The sequence below is a fragment of the Rattus rattus genome, chromosome 8, assembly GCF_011064425.1.
Source record: "Rattus rattus isolate New Zealand chromosome 8, Rrattus_CSIRO_v1, whole genome shotgun sequence".
Taxonomy (NCBI): domain Eukaryota; kingdom Metazoa; phylum Chordata; class Mammalia; order Rodentia; family Muridae; genus Rattus; species Rattus rattus.
The window spans coordinates 17,316,683-17,330,242 of record NC_046161.1 but is presented as its reverse complement, the minus strand read 5'-3'; the positions used below and the strand labels follow the sequence as shown (position 1 = coordinate 17,330,242).

The window sequence follows — 13,560 nt, the reverse complement described above, 5'->3', positions numbered from 1 at the left end:
CCGACATGTTTTGTGTCCTTGTGGGGGGTGCCAGTCTGTTCTGCTCTGAGTGCCCGCACCCCTGTGACAGCGCCTGGGACACCCTTATTGCTGGGGATGCCCACGCGTGGCCAGGCCCCGCCCCGGCTGCAGAGAAGGGAGCCACAGCGCCCTTTGACCTTCAAGGCTATGCTGTGTGATAGAAGATAGCTAGCAAAGAGAGGGATATCCAGAGAGGGCTTCCTGATCATGAGCCACACAGCTGAGGCTCCTGGCAGCCATGGCAAAAAGTGCTCCCAGATGCAAACAGCGCCCCCACGTGACCTGCGCCGCCCGGCTCCGCCCAGGTGGCGCCCATCGTCATCACCCTCGCCTCTCTCTCATCCTCGGGTTTATCCCTGGGGGAGGGGGGCTGAGAGGGGCGGGGCAGAGAGATTCCACAGCTGGGCCCACAGTGGGCATGGAGGCGGCACAAGCTCGAGACCTGACGCGCCCGCAGGAACTTCTGGCGCCACCTTGTCTGGACACCGAGTCACTCCGGAAGAGTCGACCCCCCGCGCTGGAGCCTGGAGCCCTGAGATGCCTCACTCCCAATGGCAGGTGCGTGGTGCGAGACTCTTCCACCGCCCATCCCAGCAAATGCCTCACCAGGCTTGGAGGTGGAGGGGTCACGATCCCGGCTTCTGAGCCTACCCGATAGTTAGTTACGGGGACGGAACAAGTCTCAGCCCCTAAACACTGAAGGGGACAGGTGATTTCCATCCCACCCACCCTGCTGTGGCTGTATGGCCCAAAGAAGTGCCACTGAGGGATCATTCGTGGGGTGATGAGGGTAACCTACTAAAAAAACAACAGTTCATGGGGTGATTGGCTAATGGTTGCTACAGACAGCAGCCTAACTTAGGCAGATTGTGTAGGGTGGGACCCTGCTTTGTTCGTGGTGGGGTTTGGCTGCTGGAGAGCCGATAGCCAGCCACAGGGGAATCGGTGTCCGCTAACAATTATTTTGCAACTTTTAAACCTAATAACCCAAGAATGTGACCCCAGGTGGAGCGTAGGGTTACCAAAGAAGAGGCACCAACGGAGTGGCGCTCCACACCCCTCCTTGCCTATCAAATCCAAGCCCCCAGGAAAGGGGTGGCCACGCCTTACCGCTTCTTATCCCCAGGTCTCTGTGGCCTGCATGCCAGGACTCGGTCAGCACGGCACTGCCTTTCCTCCAAGAGAAAGAAAAGGGGCTGCCGGGTTCCCCTTCGCCAGCCACCCAGGTCTTGGGGTCGTGCTGGGAGCTGATGGTCATAGGGATGTCAGACCACCTAAGTATGGCCAGGAATCCCAAGAGCACACAGTGCCCTAACCTGGAAACTTCCAGTGCTACTTCTCCTGCCTCACTCCAGAGAAGACCACGGAAGCAGCTGAACCCTCGAATGGGCATTGAGAAGGTGGACCCCAGGTTCAAGGGGGTAACTCTGGAGTTCCAGATCCAGCCGGATTCTAGCCTCCAGATTGTACCCACCTACAGGTAGGGACTCAGCCATGATACTGTATGTCGATGTGTAACAACAGTACACTCAGACCAGGGCTGGTCGTAGACCCCTGTCATCCAAGCTACTTGGGAGACTGAGATGGAAAGTTCAAAGCCAACCTAAACTCAAGGCCAACTTGTGCAATTTAATGAAACAGAGTAAAATAGCTGGGAGACTGGTGTAAAGGGGCATGGTGGGGAAAAGCATAGTCAAAGCTAGCCTGGCTAAATAGGTATTCCCTGTTAAACAAAAATCCACCTCAGGCCTGAAGAGATGGCTCAGTAGCAAAGAGTGCTTACTTCTTGACTGAGTGGATAAGAGCACTGGCCACTCTTCCAGATGACCAAGGTTTAATTCCCAGCATTCACATGGCAGCTCACGACTGTTACTCCAATTCCGTGTCTTCTGACACCCCACACACACACACACACACACACACACACACACACACACACGCAGGCACAACCTAATGAACATGAAAAATAAAGACAAATCATAAAAAAAAAAAAAAAAAAGCACTTCTGTCACAGTTAGGAGAGCTTGTAACCCCCTTACAGTTCCTAGTAACCCCCTTACAGTTCATGGCTGCCTGCAGCTCCTGTCCTACTGGGCCCTGTCTCTCCGCGTTCCGGCACACATTCAGTCCACATAAATTCATGCAAGCAGGCAAACATAACACAAATAAATACAAATAATTTCTAAAATAACCTTTAGTCCCAGTACTCGGGAGGCAGGCACAGGCAGATCTCTGAATCTGAGGCCATCAAAACCAAGATGATGATGATGGTGGTGGTGATGGTGGTGATGATAATCTTTACAAACAAAAGCCTACCCCCAAGTCCAAAAGCTTGTAATCCCGACACCCAGGACAATAAAGTTGGAGGAACTTGAGTTGGAAGCTGGCTACCCTGGGCTGAAGATCTGTCTCAGAAATACATAGCTATAGGCAAGTGAGGTGGCTCAGTGGGTAAAGGTGCTTGCGGCTAAGCCCGATGTCCTGAGTTCCATCCGTGGACCAAGGTGGGGGAAGGAGAGAAGTGACTCCCAAAATTTGTCTTCTACCCTCCACTCACATATACATTGACACACACTGTGGTGCACAGATATTCACATAGATGTTATGAGGACTTTGAAAGTGCTTTTGTTTGTGTTTGCTCAGAGCACATCCTCATGCAAACATTTTTTTTTTTCTTTTTTTTTTTCGGGGCTGGGGACCGAACTCAGGACCTTGTGCCTCCTAGGCAAGTGCTCTACCACTGAGCCAAATCCCCAACCCCCCATGCAAACATTTTATATTTTATTTTTTTATTTATTTAAACTTTTTGGAGAAAGGTTTTCTCTGTGTGGCCCTGGCTGTCCTGGAACTCACTCCGTAGACCAGCCTGGCCTTGAACTCAGAGATCCACCTGCCTCTGCCTCCCAAGTGCTGGGATGAGAGGCGTGCACCATCACCACCCAGCCAAATATTTTATTGTTATTATATTTATTTATTTAGGGAGCATATATGTGCGCACAAATAGGTGTGTGGACAACAACTTAGCATTCTCTCCTTCTGTCACGTGGGTTCCAAAGGTCAAACTGACGTGATCAGGCACAGGAGGCAGTAAATACCTCACCCACCAAGCCACCACAAAGGCCCTGGTTGCGATTCCTGTAATGTTACTGTTTTTTTCAAACAGGAGTTCATGTAGCCCGGGTTGGCCTTGAACTTCTAATGGTGCTGCTGCCACCTCCCTACCTTCCTACCTCCCTACCTCCCTCGGGTTGTGGTACCTGTGTGTGCCACCACATCCTTTTTGTTCTTTACTGCTTTGAGACAAGGTCTCATGTAGACTAGGCTAGAATTTCTCCGTACTGTATCCTCTGCCTCTTGAGACTGGAATTGCAGGAGTGTAATATACCAGACTAAATACGATGTTAATTATTCCATGGCTATTCGTAGGGTACAAAGTCAGGACTTTAAGATATCAGATACCTCGTGAGGGGTGCCTGTCAGCCTTGATGATGAATTTGGGCTGTGCCCCTGTGGGGAGAACTCTTGCATAGCATTCATTCCCGAAGCTCCTGGGTTCTAGTCCCAGCTCTGCATAAGTCAACCTGCAGTGGCACAAGGAGCATGGCTGTAGTCAGCGTTTTCCAGGTGGGACCAGACGGGACAGAGACTCTGGGCCAGTAGGGAGTGCAAGCCATGCTGGGCTCCATGAGGTCCTGCTGTTTCCAGCCAGGAATGATGCCACACACCTGCAATCCCAGCATTCAGGAGGCTGAGCTAGCTCCAGGCCAGCCTGGGCTATAGAGACCCTGTCTCAACGGCAAGGAAAACAAGAAACAGTGCAGGCCTGTAGTCTCAACCACACTAGAGGCTAAGGAAAACCTCGTCTCAAAATAAAAAGTAAAAAAAGAATTTAATGATTTTTATTTTTCCTGTGACAGCGTTGCTTTACTTTTAAATTTATTCTCGTGATTTAATGTATCTATAAATAAGTGTATAGAATTTTTTTTTTGATTTAAAAAAGGTAGAGAGAGGGCTGGAACCAGCTCAGTGGTGACATTTGCTGGGGCACGTGAGGACCTGGGAAGTATCGTTTTAAGGCCCACCTTACAGATCCCCAATGCTACGTCTTGTCCTTTTTGCAGCTTGCCTGGCAGAAGTTGTTCACAGAAGCTCCCCGCAAGCCCTTCCAAGGCCCTTGCCAGCCCAGGGAGCACCGAGGCCCTTGGTGAGGCTCCCACTTTCACATCCTCTCCATGTCTCTCCTTCAGCCCAGTTCCTCATTTAGACCCGCTCAAAGGAGCCCCCTCCAGACTGAGTCAGCCCACCCCCAGCTTCCTCCTCACTGGCGCCACCTGACTCACCATCTGTCTCAGTTCCTAGCTCTCCCCCTGCCTTCTATCCGACAACACCCAGAGCTACTAAAGCCTTAACAGAACCTCTACCGCTACCAAATTCTCAGCCCTCCATGGGCCTCTGGAACTGACTTCTGGCCTTTGACCCTGTGCCTTTTGACTTCTGACCCTCCAGGGCCCAGACGGTGTGCTTCTTGTAGGACCCAGAGGACTCCACTCTGGAGAGATGCTGAAGATGGGACCCCCCTCTGCAATGCCTGTGGCATCAGGTCCTCAATCTGGAGGTGTTGGGGGTGGGGCAGTCAATCTGGGCTCAGCTGGTGGGAGAACTAGGGAAAGAAAAACAGCCACCTTTTAAGGAAAATAGTTTCCTCCTGGTGGTTTCTAGTTCCCCTCTGCATCCTAAATGGTGGTTTCTCACACCCTACTCCCTCACTCCCACCTCCAGGTACAAGAAATATGGCACCCGTTGTTCCAGTTGCTGGCTGGTCCCAAGGAAAAGCATCCAGCCCAGAAGGCTGTGTGGCAGGTGTGGGGTGTCCCAGGACCCCCACCTAGGCCCAACTCAGGAACTGTAAGCCCTTCTTTATCTGGCCAAGTCAGTTTGTCTCAGTTTCTCTAGGGGGAACAACGGGTAGAGAGAGCACTTTGGAAGTTGGCAGGGATCCCAGTGGGAGAGTCAGGCCTCAGGCCCAGAGTCCCACCTGTGGGGTCACCCACCTGCTGGCTCCCCCTTCTCCACTTAGTCCTGGATGAACCCCAAATAAAAGGAAATCGTTTCAGAAATGATTACTTTTAACTGTTTTACTATAGAGCTTCTTTCACGTGTATTTGTGTGTGTGTGTGTGTGTGTGTGTGTGTGTGTGTGTGTGTGTGTGCCCTGGTATAGTTTCAGAAGACAGAGGACAGCTTTCAGGTTGGTTCTTACTGTCCAGAGTCATGTGGGTTCCAGGAATTGGGGTGATCAGATTTGGCCACTGGCAGAGCTTTACAACCCACCTAGGCAGTGTTCATTATGGCAGTAACACTGTGCTAGAGGCCGGGCTACTCAGCTCTGGATCCCACCCTGTGTATCTCTGCATACTTCCCCCAGCTTGGGAACATAATGGGTGTTTCCACTTTTGGGTGGTAAAAACACGAACTATATACAGTCGGTATATACTGTAGCACAGAATAAGTGACTTTTTAAAATTTTTTAAAAAAAAATTTCTCTTAACCATTTTTTTCTTTTTCTTTTTTTTTTTTTTCGGAGCTGGGGACCGAACCCAGGGCCTTGCGTTTGCTAGGCAAGCGCTCTACCACTGAGCTAAATCCCCAACCCTCTTAACCATTTTTTAATTGGATGTTTTATTTATTTACCTTTCAAATGTTATCCCCTTTCCCAGTTTCCCCTCTGCAAACCCCCTATCCCATCCCCTCTCCCCCTGCTTCTATGAGGGCGCTCCCACCCACCCTCTCCCACCTCACTGCCCTGGCATTCCTCTACACTGGGACATCAAGCCTTCACAGGACCAAGAGCCTCCCCTCCCATTGATGCCGGATAAGGCCCCTCCAGCTCCTCAGTCCTTCCCCTAACTCCTCCATTGGGGTCCCTGTGATCAGTCCAATGGTTGCCTGTGAGCCTCTGCATGTGTATTGGTCTGGTCATGCTCTGGCAGAGCCTCTCAGGAGACAGCTATATCAGGCTCCTGTCAGCAAGCACTTCTTGTCATCAGCAGTAGAGTCTGGGTTAGAATGAGTGACATTTTAAAGGGGCACAGGGTGGCTGGGGAGAGATGGCTCTCTAGGGAGCACTGGCTGCTCTTCCAGCAGCTCCGCGATTGGTAGCTCTCATTTCCATGACAGCTCACAACTCTCACTAACCCCAGTTCTAGAGGTCAGGGGCCGTCCTCTGGGTTCTCAGGACATCAGCACACACGCAGTGCACACATATTCATAGATGCAGAGTACCCAGATACATACACATACAAAAAGGCTTAAGTTTAAAAAACCTTTTTTTAAAAACGAGCCAGCAAGATGACTCAGGTAGGGCTGGAGAGATGGCTCAGCGGTTAAGAGCACTGATTGTTCTTCCAGAGGTCCTGAGTTCAATTCCCAGCAACCACATGGTGGCTCACAACCATCTGGGATCCAATGTCCTCTTCTGGTGTGTCTGACAGATACAGTGTACTCATATACATAAATTAAATTTAAAAAAAAAAATGACTCAGCTAGTAAAGGCATTTATCATACAAGCCAGACAAATCTCGCTGCCAACAGGTGAGTAGTCATGGAGCCCACATATACATTGTATTTTCATGAGGCACTGACATCCAAGCCACCCGCAGCCACAGAGCTGGGAAAGTGAAGGTCAAAGGACTGCAAACCAGAGATTGGCCTGGGTGGAGCAAGACCACCTCAATACTTTGCTTTGCTTTTCTAAGACAGGGCTTTGTGTGGCCCAGACTGGCTTTGAATTTACTATATAAGTCAGGTTGACCTTAAGTCCTGATCCTCCTGCCTCAACCTCCCCAGTGCTAAAAATTGTAGCTATGCACCCCCACTCCTAGCTGCTTTGATATTTTATTTGTGTGTGTGTGTGTATGTGTGTGTGTGTGTGTGTGTGTGTGTGTGTGTGTGTGTGTGTGTGTAAGTGCAGACCACAGCATGCCTGTGTAGGTCAGAAGGACGCTTGTGGGAATGAATCAGCTGTCACCTTCTACTGTGTGGGTCCTAGGTTAGGCCATTAGGTAGGGCCTTTATGCCCTGAACCATCTTGCTCGCCCTCCACCTTATTTTTTGAGACAGGTCTTCTCCCTGAACACAGAGCTTTCCACTTTTAACCTTGACCATTCAGGAAGCAAAAGGATCCGCCTGTCTGGCCTTCCCTGGGCCGAGGTTACAGACAAGTAGCCTCCCATGCCCATCTTTTTAGATTTATTTTTTGTTTATTTAAATGTTTTTTTATTAATTTTTATGTGAGTACACCGTAGCTGTCTTCATGCACACCAGAAGAGGGCACCAGATCCCATTTCAGATGGTTGTGAGCCACCATGTGGTTACTGGGATTTGAACTCAGGACCTCTGGAAGAGCAGTCAGTGCTCTTAACCACTGAGCCATCTCTCCAGCCCCCATCTTTTTAGTTTTCAAGTGAGATTCTTTTTTGCCCCCTCCGAGCTGAGGACCGAACCCAGGAACTTGTGTTTGCTAGGCAAGTGCTCTACCACTGAACTAAATCCCCCACTCCACCCCACCCCATTTTTTAAAAGATTTATTTATTTATTCACTTATTTATTTAATGTATATGAGTACACTGTAGCTGTCTTCAGACACAAAGAGGGCATCAGATCCCCATTACAGATGATTGTGAGTCACCATGTGCTTGCTGGGAATTGAACTCAGAACCTAACCTCTGAGTCATCTCTCCCCCACTCAAGTCAGATTCTTAAACTAAGGATGTTGGCATGGACTCAAGTCCCCCAGCAGAAAGAACAGACTCCCACATTGTGCGCTGACCTCCACATGGCACAGTTCCCCCTACACACACACACACACACACACACACACACACACACACACACACACACACACACTCACACTCACACTCACACTCAGGAGAAGAAGTCATTGAAGAAGATCCCCCAACACTGGCGTCCAGCTCCCATACAGGTATGCAATGTGAAGACAGGGCAGGTGACACACCGTTAGTCCTAGTGCTCAGGAGGCAGAGGCAGGTGGATCTCTGTGAATTCTAGGCTAGCCTGGTCTACACAGTAAGATCCAGACCAAGCAGTGCTGTGTCAAAACTAAAGTGAACACAAGCCTGCAGAGAAGAAGATGGCCCTGGGGTGCACAGGCCACTGCTGTCTGGTGGTGCACACATGCAATCCCAACACTGGGGAGGCTGAGGCAGGTTTAAGTCCAGGAGTTGGTTTGAGACCAACTTGGTCAACACAGCAAGATTATGTTAAGAGTGGAAAGCAAGAAACAGAAGAAGGAAGAGTTAGAAAATGGAGGGGAGGGGGTCATCATTGGTGAAAGAATCCTTGGGTAGCCCTCTGACTTCCAAATGTGCAGCTGTGCCATACCTGAGCACAAAGAAGAAAGGAAGGGGGAAAGAAGCCTGGAGAGATGGCTCAGCGGTTAAGAGCATTGGCTACTCTTCCAGAGGTCCTGAGTTCAAATCCCAGCAACCACATGGTGGCTCACAACCATCTGTAATGGGATCTGACTCCAGGACTTTTCAGATGTCCTATGTAGACAGTGCCCCTGAAATCTCAGCCAACTCAAGCAAGAGTCTCAGCAGAGGACCTTCAGAAATTTCAGAAGTTGACCTTCAGTCCTAGTGCCAAGCTGCTATCCTCTGGAGGGGTAGGTCTTAAGCCTAGGCCAGCAGGGGAAGGATCCTGCAGGGGATTAAAGGGATTTCCCCAGGCAGAAAGAAGTCCAGACAATGTTGTCAGTGCAGAGAGAGCTGAGGGCAAAATTGAAACTTACTGGCTTGAAAGGAAATTTAGAAGCCCTGGTCATCAGGGATGTCTTAGTGAGGGTTTATTGCTCTGAAAAGACAACTCCTCTTCAAACTGCCACATTGAACTCCCTGGCTCCCACAGGCCAGTAACCATATCATAATGCAGAAATGTATTCAGTCCAACTTCAAAGGTTGCCATCGTTTTACCAGTTTCAACCCAAAGTCTCAGGCTGGAGAAGATGGCTCAGTGGTTAGGAGCACTGACTCTCTTCCAGAGGTCCTGAGTTCAATTCCCAGCAACCACATGGCTCATAGCCATCTATAATAGGATCCGATGTCCTCTTCTGGAGTGTCTGAAGACAACTCATATATATAAAAGAAATACAAATTCTTTTTTTTTTTTAAGATTTATTTATTTATTATATATGAGCACAGTGTCACTGTTTTCAGCCACACCAGAAGAGGGCATCAGATCTCATTACAGATGGTTGTGAGCCACCATGTGGTTGCTGGGATTTGAACTCAGGACCTCTGGAAGAGCAATCAGTGCTCTTAACAGCTGAGCCATCTCTCCAGCCCAGAAATACAAATTCTTAAAAAAATAAAAGTCCAAAATCTCATCTGAGATTCCTGACCATCTCAACAGTAATCTATAAAACCAAGATAGTTCCCACACTTCCAACCAGACATCCATTACCACTCCAAAGGGTAGAAAGGGACTGCAGCGAGGAAACACAGGACCGAAGCAAGACCAAACGCCAGCTGGGCAAACTCCTAATTCTGCGTCTCCATGTCTGACCTCAAAGGGTTCTTCAGATCACCCTGACTGCAGTCAGCTCTGTTGAGAGCACGCTGCTCTCTCTAGGGCTGGTTCCGCTCCCCTAGCTCTCCTTTTCTCCTCAAACTGTACATTTTGTATTTTTCTTTGCTTAGATTACTCCATTACTGGATCTGCACAAGACTGACCGTGAACACCCACACCGCACACTCAACACCAGGCTGTTTTGAGACAGCCTCCACCTACTCACCCCATATTTCTTCAAATTAGCCTCAGGCAGACTCTTTGGGCAAGGGCAAAAGGCAGCCACATTCTTCAACAAAGTATCACAAGAATGGTCTCTAAGCCACTATTCTCCTCTGAAACTTCTTGAGCGAAACCTCCCACAGTTCAAATCCCCCTCACCACCACTGTCTTCAATGATCCCATTGGGATGGTTCATTAAACCCTGCTTTTCTGGTCCAAAGACCCAAAGTCTTCCATATTCCTCCAAACAAAAACAAGGCCCAGCCTATCACAGCAACGCTCCACTCCTGATACCAGCGTTTGCCTTCGTGAGGGTTTTATTTCTGTGATGAGATACCATGACCACAGCAATGCTTAAAGCAAAATAACTGGGGATGGCTTAGAGGTTCTGAGGTTTAGTCCATTATGTCATGAAGCATGGTAGTGCACAGGCAGAAATGATACCAGAGAAGGAGCCAAGAGTTCTGCATCCAGATTGACGGGCAGCAAGAAAAGGGGGACACTGGCTGTACCAGTCAGGGTTCACTAGGATCACAGAAGTTATAGAATGCGTGTGTGTGCCTGTGTGTAAAGGAAATCTGTTGGAATTACTTACAGGCTGCGATTCAGCTACTTCAACAATAGCTAGCTGTGAACTGAAATCCCAAAAATCCAGTCCTGCTCAGCCCCACGAGGCTGTGTCTCAGCTCGTCCTCTGTAGATGCTGGAATACTAAGACTAAGAAGTGGGCTCTAATGCCAGTGAGGGAATGGATGTGCTAGCAAGGCCAGGGAAGCCAGCAAAGAGCAAAAGCTTCCTTCTTCCACGTCCTTCCAGCAAAAGTGACCCATATTAAAGTCTGTCTTCCCACCTCTAGGGTCAGGACTTCAAACCAAGCAGAAAATCTCTCACAGCTATGCCCTCCATTTCTGCATTGTGATTCATTCCAGATACAGTCAAGTTGACAACCAGGAGTAGCCATCACACTGGGCCAGACTTGAGCATTGGAAACCTCAAAGCCTCCCTCCAGTGACACACTTACTCCAGCAAAGCCACACCTCCTAATAGTCCTACTCTCTGGTGACCCAGCATTCAAACACGTGAGTCTACAGGGTTATTCCTATTCAAACCACCACAAGCGAGATCAAGGTTAAGCTAGAGGCATGCCATTCAAAAGCCTCTTCAAGCTGGGTGTGGTGACTGATTTGTGCCTTTTAGTCCCACATTCTGAGGAGGTAGCGCGAGGTGGATTTCTATGCATCTAAGGTCAGCCTGGTCTACAAAGTGAGTTCCAGGACAGCCAGGACTACACAGAGAAACTCTGTCTTGAAAAAACAAAAACTAAATAAACAAAACAAACAAACCCTTTGCCTTCCACACATCAAACCCTTTGCCTTCCACACATGTTCATGTGTGCAAAACACACACACACACACACACACAGAGAGAGAGAGAGAGAGAGAGAGAGAGAGAGAGAGAGAGATGATAAAAATTGCATTTAAAGGATTGAAAGAGCTGAAGGAGCTTGCAACCCCGTAAGAACAACAATGCCAACCAACCAGAGCTCCCAGGGACTAAACCACCACCCAAAGACTATACATGGACTGATCCATGGTTCCAACTGCATAGGTAGCAGAGGATGGGCCTTGTTGATGGGAGGAGAAGCCCTGGTCCTGCCAAGGCTGGACCTCCCAGTGTAGGGGAATGTCAGGGTGGGGAGGTGGGAAAGGGGGTGGCTGAAAACCCTCATAGAAGAAGGGGAGGGGAATGGGACAGGAGGTTTATGGACAGGAAACCAGGAAAGAGAATAACATTTGAAATGTAAATAAAAAATAGCCAATAAAAAAAAAAAAAGAAAAATTGCATTTAAACTTTGGGGTGGAGAGATGGCTCAGCTCAGTTCCAATACCACATCCAGTGGCTCACAACCGCTTGTAACTCCAGCTCCAGGCCCTCTCTGGCCTCCACAGAAGCCCATGTTCTCTGGCTGGTATTATGTCAACTTGACACAAGCTTCAGTTATCTGAAAAGGAGAAGCTCTACTGAGAAATGCCTCTTTAACATCCAGCTGTAAAGCATTTTCTTAATTAGTGATTGATGGGGGAGGGCCCGGCCCATTGTGGACTGGGCCATCCCTGGGCTGGTGGTTCTTTGTTCTATAAGAAGAAATGCTGAGTAAGCCAATAAGCAGCACCCCTCCATGGCCTCTGCCTCAGCTCCTGCCTCCAGGTTCTAAGCCTGTCTGAGTTCCTCTCCTGACTTCCTTCCGTGATGGACTACAATTGGAAGTGTAAGCTAAGTAAACCCTTTCCTCTCCAACATTTTTCATCATAGCAACAGTAACCATGACTAAGACATACCCACATGTTTGTGCCATATATGTTCGTAGACATACACATATAAACAAAAATAAAATCTTGAAACAAAAAGATTCTAATTCAGTTGAAATGCTTCGCTTTAAGATCAGAGTTCTGGGTAACCTGCACTCAAGGGTCCCTCGGGCGAGTATGGCTCTAGGTTCAGCCACACAAGCACTTAGAAGCCGCTATAGCTCTGGTCCAAGGGATGAGAGTGCTGCTCACGCCAGTGTCAGAGTTTGGTGTGGTCCAGTGGATGCTGGTTAGACAGCATGCACACACAAGGACCACAGCATCACAGAGCCTTTCCCAGATTCAAAGGGAAGCCAGGGAACCAGGGCAGTGTGAAGCAAAGACAGACTCCATGTGAGGAGTCTCTGAAGGGGCCCTGTGGGAAGCTGGGCAGGACAGGGAAGGCTGCAGTCCAGCCCCTCAGGATGATGGTCAATGCCAAGAGCATGAAGTGCATCTGCCAAGAAGAGCTGCAGCACCAGTGCAGATCACGACGGCCGTGAACTGTAAGATTCCCTGACTCTGCCTCCCAAATGCTGGGGTTTGAGGTATGCACCAACTCACTCAGATCCTTCTCCCCCTCCTCCTTCCCCTCTTCCTTTCTCCTCCTACCCCTCTTCTTCTTTCCCTCCTCCCCTCTTCCTCCTCCTTCTCTTTTTAAAAAGAGATTTATTTAATTATTTTTATATGAGTACACTATAGCCATCCGCCAACACTCCAGAAGAGGACATCAGATCCCATTACAGATGGTTGTGAGCCACCATGTGATGGCTGGGAATTGAACTCAGGACCTCTGGAAGAGCAGTCAGTGCTCTTCACCACTGAGCCACCTCTCCAGCCCTGTATTTAGTATTACTATGTGTATGTATGTGTGCAGGTCAGAAGAGGACACTGGGTCACCTGGAACTAGAGTCCCTGTGCTGGGGCTCTTGGCAAGAGCCGCAGGTGCTCTTCACCACTGAGCTAGGTCTCTAGCCCCTCCCCTTTATTTTTTGAGACAAAATTTCTCATTGAACTTGGGACTCAGTGTCTGGGGAGGCTGCCTGGCCAATGACCCTCAGAATCCTTCTGTCTCTGCCTCCCCAGCGCTGAGATTACAGGCAGATACATTCATACCTGGCTTTTCTGTGTTGTTAGTAGATTCTTCCTTCCATTCTTCCGTTGAGGAGCTTGCAAACCTGGTCAGTTTTAGGAACTCCATGAAGCTGGTTTTACTTTGTTTACTTTCCTTTTAAAGAAGCACAAGATGGAATGTTTCCACCTTGGAGGAAACTGTTCCGCAGTTCTCTACCCCTTTCTCTTACATTCTTTCTGCCCCTCCTTAGGCAATGATCACAGAGCCTTCCTGGGGGTGACCATAGATGCCCAGGTGTGGCTAAGAAATA

General features: G+C 49.0%; 1 protein-coding gene across 1 annotated transcript; it reads left to right on the top strand.

Annotated features, from left to right (window-relative positions):
• Window positions 1-71: 71 nt before the first annotated feature.
• Zglp1 (zinc finger GATA like protein 1) lies at window positions 72-5,121 on the top strand. The gene is made up of 5 exons (XM_032910452.1): window positions 72-579; window positions 1,148-1,501; window positions 4,143-4,225; window positions 4,528-4,621; window positions 4,801-5,121. Exons 1-5 carry the CDS (start codon window positions 260-262, stop codon window positions 4,928-4,930), a joined length of 981 nt encoding a protein of 326 aa, XP_032766343.1. The 5' UTR covers window positions 72-259; the 3' UTR covers window positions 4,931-5,121.
• Window positions 5,122-13,560: the final 8,439 nt, after the last annotated feature.